At 41.9% G+C, this 10,111-nt stretch overlaps 1 protein-coding gene across 4 annotated transcripts in view; it reads right to left on the reverse strand.

Annotated features, from left to right (window-relative positions):
• The window catches only part of SPTBN1 (spectrin, beta, non-erythrocytic 1), a 137,586-nt gene that overhangs the window by 9,981 nt on the left and 117,494 nt on the right, over positions 1–10,111 (reverse strand). For all 4 annotated transcript variants that reach the window (XM_009319604.1, XM_009319606.1, XM_009319605.1 and 1 more), the window contains 8 exons: positions 8,871–9,075; positions 8,344–8,718; positions 5,822–6,066; positions 5,269–5,407; positions 4,061–4,145; positions 2,676–2,872; positions 1,430–1,542; positions 735–798 (listed from right to left, as the gene is read on the reverse strand). In XM_009319604.1, the coding sequence (XP_009317879.1) occupies positions 735–798; positions 1,430–1,542; positions 2,676–2,872; positions 4,061–4,145; positions 5,269–5,407; positions 5,822–6,066; positions 8,344–8,718; positions 8,871–9,075 (1,423 nt within the window). The remainder of the gene's footprint in view (positions 1–734; positions 799–1,429; positions 1,543–2,675; positions 2,873–4,060; positions 4,146–5,268; positions 5,408–5,821; positions 6,067–8,343; positions 8,719–8,870; positions 9,076–10,111) is intronic.

The raw sequence follows: 10,111 nt of genomic DNA on the forward strand, positions 1-10,111 counted from the left end.
ACAACTCTTCATGAGGACTAAATACCGAGATGAATCTAGATACTAGTTTTTAATGTTTTATTTCACGTTTATTTTTATCTGCGGTCAATGAGTCCATTCTGCATGGAATGTTATACAACTAACCTTAAGGCTTTTATTTGCCAATAGTTACACCTCTCCCCTCCCTCCCAGCCTTTACTCCCGAGCTCACTTGCATGTATTATCTTTGGCCTTGTAAATAACTCACTTGCTAATGCAGCTGATTTAATAATGTTGCCGTGCTGAAACCTGTTAGTATAACTCGATGCGTCATACCTGTCAGATTCTAGTTCTCTTCTTCATTATGATGTAATCTCATTAAATCTCAATTACTCATATAAAGGACGATTTAGCTGGAAAATCTTAATACTATTAGCGACATGAAAAACTCACAGTAAATAACATGAAATAAATGTGTCACCTTAAAGCAACTGAGTGTCAGCGGGGAGATTCAAATAAACAAGGATTAAAGTGAAGCAAATATATCTCCAAGGGGCTGCTAATTAAATAAAAGTCAACTGATGGGAAGGAAGAGAAAAGCAGCAGGGAAATCTGAAGCCAAAAGATTAAACCAATACCAGTAAACCATACTGAAAAACGGTGTCTTTTGCTGCAAATGATTCTGTAAGTCACAGTCCAGACCACGATCGGTCATTGGCTGTCCGTCTGCTAATAAAGTTTTTGTAGTTTTGGTAGGTTTGGGAGCGGTAACTAACCCGTGGAGATTCCTGGTCTGATGGCAAACCATTTTGGGAAACCTGTTCTCCTTTTGTCCCATCCCTGTTGGGAGAAAGGAAAAAGAAAAGAAACCGTATTAAGTTCCTGAAAGTCACCCATCTTTTTCACCAAAATGAGATTTTCCTACCAAATATTGCACACCTCAGAAATTCAAGCAAGTTCTTAAAATCCTCGGGCCCAACTGAATAAATCCAACATTAAGTGAGATCAAAACAGGCTTTCCTGACTATTTCCACCCATCTAAATAAAACCTTACAAATAAGTCTACTCCTATCACAAAGTAATTTTAGAAATGTTAGTGTTCCATGGACACGGCTTGAAATCCATCTGTAACTGAAGCTCATTAAAGAAGAAAGCCAAGATTGTTCAAAAATTTTAATTCGTAACACAGGGGGTGTAAAAACAGCACTTTCGCTTTCGGGCCAGGTACATCTCAGCAGCTGTAATGCTGCGTCATGATGAAAAATGGGAACATTCAACTTAGCAGTGAATTCACATGTTTGGGAAAGGTCCTGTCCCCATAAACTACATCCACCAAGTCTTCTAAAAACGGTCACATTACAAAACCATGCAACCTCCAGACCCTCCCTTTACAATGCATCTTCAGCCTGAGAACTCTGTCTGAAGAAGCAGCGTAAAGTACACAGTTCAGCTTCCCACACCCTGGGCGTACCATTGCTGCTGGGAGTCTGCATCCTCTGCAGCCTTTGGGCTTGGCTCGGGAGTGGGCGGTTGTCTCTTCCTCTCCTCTTCCTCTTGTTGTCGACGTACTTCCAGCAGTTCCAACTGAGAAATGAAACATTTTCGTGCGTTTAAAAGCGCTGCACATTTTTCAGGGGCACTTCTAGAAACTAACTCTGTATTTTTCTGAAACGTTACTGAAATTAAAGTTTATTGGAGTAAAATTTGAAGGCATCAGTCTTTAAAAGTATTAATCATGCAAAGTTTGTTGCACTGAATTTGTCGGTAAAGGCATACAGCGTCAGACCCTTTAACATCAAGTAGACTGCCTGGGCAGCAGCTTGCCACTGTCCGTGTTTCTTTTCTAATTAATTTTATTAGAACAAAAACCAGACAAACAAGAAAGCAGCCCAAGCTATTAAAATACTGACAAGTGACATCCTCTTGCCTGCTTACCATACATAGAAATAAAGCGTTCCACATTCAAATCCCTGAAATTAACCATCTAAATAAAACCAGCCTGATTTCTGAAGATGCTGAGAAACTCCAATTCATTTTGTCCGCAGCTGTAACTCTCGGTGCATGTGAAAAATCAAGCCCCTTCAATTTTAGGGTCTAAAGTAAAATTATTCTCCGAAGATGATAACATGCTCTCCAAGCATTAATTACTGACATTGCAGCTGTGCTCAAAATGTGGTGGTTTTTTTTTTTTTTTTTTGGCTATTATGTCTTTCTAGGGGACAATGTAGCCTTGCACTGGAGCAGTCAAAACACAACAAACATTTTTGTCGAACCCCCCTCCCCACTACTGTCTCCTCACACTGTCATCTTCAACTGAAAATAATTTCAAGGATTTGGATCTGGGTCTTCTTCACTCACAACCCCCCTTCCCTTTTAGCAGTACAACCCGTATGGCAGAGGGCTGGAGCAAACTGCTCAGCTCTTGAATTTGCTTCTGGGTCATCGCTCCCGGGCCTGAGGCAGCTCTTGTTGACTACTAAGGTCATTTATCACTTAAGCTTTCCTTGCAGGTTGTTGCGCTCAAATGAACCCGAGAAGGTTTTAGTACTGTTGGGAACGTGAAATTTAAGGCCTAGAGTGATTGGCCTAGGTTGATCAACAAACCGATCAACAAATGGAGATTAGGTTGGCGATGCTGGGAGTTATTCCAAACAATCAGACAGCACCAAAACGAAGGGGAATGGCCAAGAGAGGTTATTCTCGCCTATAGCACTCACCGTGGTCAGTCTTTCCAGTGCTGCAAATCTCTCATCCCAAGTAGCTGCAGATTTTTCAAATGCTTCATGCCGCTTAATTAATTTTTCCACTTCATCAACACTTTGACCTATTTCACGACTGGATAGGTAGGGCTCCTGTCCCAGCAGCCAGGCCTCAGCCACACTTGCATCTCTTGAAAACTGGTGTACCTCCAAAACTGAGCAAAGAATGTACAGATATCAACGCCATTAATGTCAAAAAGAGCATCGTGAAGTCATCAGGCATCTTCTGAATTTACTTAAAAATAGCTTGGGAAAAAAGTAAATGTATTTGGCTAAGTATTTTCCTCAATTAAGCTCACTGAAATTAATCATTTAAAAGACAGAAATTTGCCCCGTTGGTTTTGATTTGAGGAAAACTAAAAGTTAAGGCTCACCTTCACTTCTTCTACAGACTATTTCATTTTGCAATTTCAGAGTTTCCTTTTTGTTCTAATCTGCTGTAACCTACTAACTTCAGAGTAGAAAGTCTGTTATATGCTGGTTTTCTTCCTCAGACTGCCCTGTCTACCGAACAGCTAGACTGCAGGCTGTCGTTCCCTTCAGCAAGCAGTATTTCTGTACTTCATGCTTGTCTATAGTGCTACAGTTCCAGGTTTCCTTCCTTCTGTCTTCACAGCTGAAAAGAAGCTCCCACAGCTTTTGTGAATGGGATCAAGCAATTTTGATGAGTAATATAGTGCAAACACCCAAACTGAGGGACAATCGCCCATGCTACTGTATTTCTTAAAGCCTGCTGAGGCTCAGGAACAATGAAGAAAGTATACACAGCAGCCCAGAACCCCACAAAATGACTACACTGCACTGTACGTTTGAGATCCTGGACAACTGTCTGCTGTGAAGGCTTCAGTCCGTATATGAGATATGGATCATCTTGTTAAGAGTATCAGAACTGGGTTGTTGCTGCTGGTGTAAAACTTGCAAAATGCTGGAATGTTTAAACAGTTTGTCAGTAAACTGCTCCTCAACATTCTAGCCTCTCAGATAAGGCAGGCATGTTACATGCATAAGGTAGCAGGGCTTTACTTCTCCCTATTTTTTAGTAGTGCATTCTTTGTAGAAACACAGTTGGAATGTGACACCTGCAAAATACGGTAGATCTGTTTCACCCAGCTCCAAATTTGATCATATAGAGTAAGACCTTTGGTGCAGGTTTCTTGGTTTCAAATTCTCAGTTATTTTACAATCAACAGGTATGAATCTTACAGTTATTACAGTACAAACACACTTTCAAGCACTGTCAATAAAAGAGTAAGGAGCTGCAGGTTTTTTCAACGCTCAGAAAGACACAGTGAAGAAGGAGTTAGATATGGCCCGGCCCAGAAGAAATCCAAGGACCTCCTTACTCAGTCTCAGCCACTCCCATCTGTCTTCCCATTTATCAATCATTTCTTTCCTCTTTTCTGTCAGCTGCAGCAGCTTTTCCTTGATCTGGATTGAAGGAAGAGGAGAAGGCAGGACTGTTACATAAGCTCACCCCACCACACCGCGTAAGCCAGTAAAAGCAAAAGGCACTGGCCTTTACAGACAGGATACATTGCGCTAGACTGTCAGAAAGTGACTTAAACGTGAACACAACAGCTGTTTTTCTCTTGGAAGTATAAATAAATATGACATTTGTACTAAAGTATCACATTTGCATAAGCATACAGTATCTCTTAAAACTACAGCACCAAGATTATTTGACAAAAAGAGTATAACGGACAAACAAATCTGAATAGTGCAACCACGTATCGTATCTTCTGCCCTTTTTCTAGCAAATAACGCAGAATGCGCTGCCCACGACTGTTACAAAAAGCCTGCAGCTACCTGCCCTAACAACACTGACGTGCCAGCGTAAGCCCCGTGTTATTCTCAGGGTGAATACTGGCTAGCAAAACCTCCCAGTTCCTCAGCAAATGTTTCTCCGAGCGTACTCCACAGCACTCGTGTGTAATGCAGACACAGAAAATACCACCTCCCTAAGTGGGCAGTATCTTACATTTGGCTATTCTCTCTCCACTGAAGGGAGGCAGGAAGAAACGCGGATTAAGCCTCTATCCTCTGGCCTAGACAAATCAGAAAATAAATCAAGGCCTTAAGCAGTTGGACACATTTTTCTCTTAATATTCCCTGGATTTACTCCCTATGAGACAAACTTTTTCCTGCTCCTTCCCCTAGCAGGCCTCTTCACAGCATTCCAGTTCCCCTGTACAAAATTCAGGCTGTCTCACGGTTGTGTCTGCTCTTGCTCAGAGTAGTCACCTTTCCAAACACAGCCATCCCAGAGCGTGCTCTCTGCAGAACCGAATGCAACAGCTTCTTTGCATTTCCTGGACTGAAAATGATACTTTAAATTTAGGTGCCATCTCTGCTAGCCAACATCAATTCACAGAGTTAAATTACACACTAATTTCACAATAGCAAATAAGTGGAACAGTCCCTGAAGTAATGCACGTCATTATAAATACGCAGCTTATTAATCTGTAGATTACACAATGCAAGTTTCTCCAGCTGAAACAAAATCTACAGGCCAGCTGCACTGCGGCTGTTACACATTCAGTAAGCACAGTACCTCCTCTGATGCGTAGTGTTTTCTTGCCAGAAGAGATTTGCCGAGCTCAATGCAGGTAGTAAAGCTGTCATTTCGGGCATCGATTTCTGCTTTGATACCCTGGTGATTGTTCATTAGTAGTTCAACAGACGAAACATCCCTAAAATGATCGATCCATGGTTCAGAAACATGTCTTCCAGATTTAACAGCTGTTACATTTTCAAACAAGTCAACTAACCCAGAACTGTACAATAAAAATATTAATTCCTAGATTGTCTTTGTAGTCCAGGAAGCAAGATTGCTAGCAGCCTTTCCTTAGGAATGGCACCAGTCTGGTCTGAATCAGAAATCAAATCAACAAACGTGTGGGACACTACCTTTGAACACAATTTTACATTGCAATTACTTCAGTAGCCCCCAGCCCCTGCTGGGCAGCAATACACAAAAGCAAGCTGCTACACTACCATCAGACTTTGACAGCCTCTCTCTGAATTTCTGGCTCAGTGATACTGAGTCTTTTCCTTAACTGACCTGCAGCCTTATCTTCTGACTGAGAAGAGATACTTCACATTACCTTGGCTTTTCTTGGGCTTCTATCTGTCGGATAACGTCTTCCATCCAAAGCATGAGATCACGAACCATGCTGAAGAAACGGAATTTGTCTCCTGTATCCACCAGTCTAACCCTGCGGCCCTCGCAGGCATCCAACAGCGCCTTCCATGCTTCTAGGACCTCGTTTTCCCTCTTCTGGATGTCATCAGCTTTGTCTCCAGCATAGGCAGCCTGAAGGCGTGCAGCATCCTCCTGCAGCTGTCTCACCTGGTATGTTTTTATAAGAGAGAAATGCATCAGCGTTTGGATACTTTTGAGTCACAAATACGGGGAAATTTTAGCTGCCAATTCATCATTTGAATGGCTTTCTAAAGTCATTGCAAATATATTTGACCTGTCGACACTAAAAAGGTTTGTTCTGTTATTAAGTCAGTATATCCCTCTGAGAATATTTCTTGGAGAAGACTGTTGGGTCAAGGGGCCCCCAAAATAACAAAGATTTGCCACTGCCTAAACCTCCTGTAAAACTGGGTGCCAATACAAAGTGACTTAAATGTCAGGGCAAATGGGGACCATTTTCGTAATGAAATTTTCAATGTCACTCAGAATGTCCTGTATCAAAACCGCAATTCTGACAGAGTATAAAAAAATGTATTTTAACAACAGAGTTTTTTTCAAAATGTAGATCATGACTTCAAACAGAAGAAAATTTGAAAATTCAAAGATCTTTCTACTATTAGAAGTATCTTTTCCTTTCAAACACTGTCTTGGGACATCAAATGCTATTTCTTGACTGTTTCACGTATTTTTGAGCCAGCAACGTTCTATTGTCTCTTTTCTAATTATTTTCTCTCTCTTTTTTTTTTTTTTTTTTAAGAAGTTTGAACACCAAATTAAACAGTGTTCTAGCTACAGGCAGAGATCAGGCCATTTGTCATAATGATCCCTCTCAGTGCTCTAGCTGTTTCACCCGAAAACTGTCCTAAGCGCTTTCACCACAGCTCTGCGCTATGATTACATATTCCTTCATTTAGGCCTTGATTATAATTACCTTTTTGAGAGACTGGCATTGGTGTTTTGTGAATGTCTCCCATTTTATGTATAAAATCTACAGCTTCCGAAAGTAAAACACTTGGAAAATCAAATGGTTGCTATATACCCTTTATTTTAGCGTAAACAACTATGTAAATTGTGACATAATCAAGAATTGGCAGGCAGCTTGGCCATAAAAGCTATCTTTTCTGACCTACTGGGATAAATGCAGTCAGTTGTAATTCCTCTGTTCTTTAAGCAACTTGTTCTCTTCGAAATTCTCATTTTGGCAGCTGAACATTGTTTTTTCATTTAGAATCCCCTGTGTGCTGTATGAATGGCTGCTGCCTTCTATTTAACATACCTTGGCTTCAAAAGATTCGGAATTAGATCAAGTTTGGCTGCTTTTAAAAAATCTTAGCCTGGACTATGTACTTTAAATCTCTTCAGACTGCTGTTAGGAAGCATCATAAAAAGCAGTAATTAAGGCAGAATGCCCAGATTCATAGCCAAGTCAGAAAGCCTCTATGTAGGTCTACAGACCTCCTTTGCCTCTCAGAAAAGAAAAATTAAAAGTGCCTAGCAGAAGAGGGTTTGGTTGGGGCTTTTTGGCATTAAAAAAAACAAAACAAAAAAACCCACCCCCCCACCCCCCAAAAAAAACAACAAACCAAACCCCACCAAAAAACAACCAACCAGGCTTTCACATGCCTTCATATTTGCCCCTGTCCTCCAAGTATCCTTTGGAATATCGATTCTTCCATGGGACAGGATAGTGGTGTCTTGCGTTCACCAAGGTGAACATGGCATAAGGAGCAGGCAAATCTAAGGTGGCTTCCAGCACAATTAATATAACACCCAAGAACAATGTTAAGGACAGAAGAATCTGAAACCTGTATTTCATATTACCTGGTACATTAAAAATTCTTTACAGATTTAGTATCTGTTCAATGTCTTTCAGAAATTGACTGAAGAGACAATGAACCTTTTTTCCTTCGGAAGTAAGCTATTATCCAACCATATCAGCCACACAGTGTACTGCTGGTGCTGCTGCTTGAGGCAATCAGAGAAAGGTCATCTGAGGAGCTAAAGTGTGCTACCCTCATGCCTGTCCATCCGCTCTCTATTCCTACGCACATAGCAGGCTGAGACTGTCAGGAGACATCACAGCTTTCTGCTTTACTTTAAATCAGTACAGAAGTTCTCTGCCTTTATGATTTCTTCTTTGACCAAGGACAGGAAATAGAATAATGTTCAACAATTACCTACATATTCAGAAATATGCGTACTTATGGATTTCTATTTTAGATAAACTAATTAACCTAATGCAATGACAGAGAAGCAGAAAGACAGATAAGAAAATGACGCAGGTGAAGTTATTCCCACAGAAATACACTTGGAAAGCAGCTGGCAGCACTCTGTCTCCCAGCCACGGAGGGGCCAAGAGCAGCAGCAGAACTGTGCAGCTCAGGTTCCTACACCCACAGACAGCGCCGTTCGCCTGCTACACACCTGGGTGCCGAGTGCCTGGATATCATGCTCAAACGTTGTGTGCATTCTCTGTAGTGTTTCCACTGTGTTTTGGTCTCTACCAAGCTCTTCAGGCAGTTTCTTATGTTTGTCTTGAATACGTCCTAAGATCTCCTTGGCATCATGGTAAAATTTGTGCAGTTCATAAGAGGCTGCTAGAATTTGTGTTCTCGTGTCAATGAGCTCCAGGAGATCAGCCCAGGCCTCATTGAGTCCGTCCTTCCACTCCGCAATTGTCGCAGCATCTGAATGTCCAGAGTTGATGAGTTCGTCTGCCATGTGGTTAACAGTATCAACACGCTCCTGTCCAATGTTTCCAGTGTCTCGGGCAAATTCTCGGAATCGCTCCTGTAGCATCTGAAATGCAGAGAAACAGACTCATGCAGCGCTGTAATTACAAACTGATCTGAGCAAACCAAGCAAGCCAGCCACCCATTTATATTAACCATCTACTGTGCGCAGCATCCAGAAAAGGAAGGTCAACCTGCAGCCACATCCAAAGAACTTACTGTTACATGTTCGTAATCCTGTCCCAGCTCGTGGGATCCTGCCACCACCTCCCTTTCAGCAATCCACTGCTCCAGGTCATCCACCTCGCGGTTAAGCTGGAACAGCCTGTGTCTCTCATCCAGCTTGCCCCGTCTCTCTTCAGCTAGATCCTTCAGGCCTGCATACAGCTTATCCACTTTGGACTGGCGCATGCTGATACGCTCACTGAAAAAAAGAGAGAGCATTGAGTCCTCATCGTCTCTCGCAAATAATAAAAGCAAATGGAAAAAAGAACCTACAAGGAATAAAAATCACTCTTGGGCTATTTAATCCACAGAATGCATGTCTGCTGCATGCACAGATTTGACTCAGACACACTGGACCAATCCTCTGCTGGCACAGTTGACTGCACTAGCTGGAAAACTTCTCTGCCCTGTACATATAACCCCCCGGCTTTACAGAGTGAAGCTGGGAACCAAGCTCTCCATCTGTTTGACCACAGATCACACCAGAGTCTGCTCCCAAAATTACAGGCAGGATCTGAGCTGCTGAAGCAAGCAGCATTTCATTTTCATTTGAATTCTGTTTTGAAGTTCAGAAGTACTCATGGGTTTCTTACTCCCTAAAGCTCAGCATTTCCAAAAGTGATTATTATTTCTACTTGCCGTATCTTTTGCCTATATTTTGTCTGAGCCATACAGCCCGTCAAGTTGCCTTCCCTCTGCCTTGTAAAGTTGATTATGTTATTCCAGTACTTAGTCAGCTCAGCCAGGAAATCCACTCCCATCAGAAATTATCACGACCACAAGAGAGAGCTTTTGAGTTAAAATAACAATCTTCCACCAGAGGCAGAGAGTGTTTTTCCTAAGATAGTCCTATCTTCCTATCTGCTAAGGCAGAGCAGGTAAATACATCAGCCTCATAGTCAAATCAGCCTTGCAGTCAAAGCCAATGGAGAATTCTGTTTGCGTAGCTGCAGCTCTTACAGCAAAACAGTTCTTAAGCTTCCTGAATTCTCCCACAGGGAAAGCTATTTATGAAAGTTGAGATAAATTTACCAAAACCAAGATGTTAATGTGCCCATGTTCAAAGCATCGGATTCCAGTCTCTGATTCTACTGGAACCTCAAAGAGAGGAGGAGGATCTTGGGGAGCACTGCCCTAACAGACAGAAGGATAAATGACTGTGACCCTATGGGCTGGACATAAAAGTTGGTTGAAAGAGTGAATATGGACCCTTGTCTCTCAGGATAGCTACACCT

This window comes from Pygoscelis adeliae, unplaced genomic scaffold (genome assembly GCF_000699105.1).
Source record: "Pygoscelis adeliae isolate BGI_AS28 unplaced genomic scaffold, ASM69910v1 Scaffold122, whole genome shotgun sequence".
Taxonomy (NCBI): Eukaryota; Metazoa; Chordata; class Aves; order Sphenisciformes; family Spheniscidae; genus Pygoscelis; species Pygoscelis adeliae.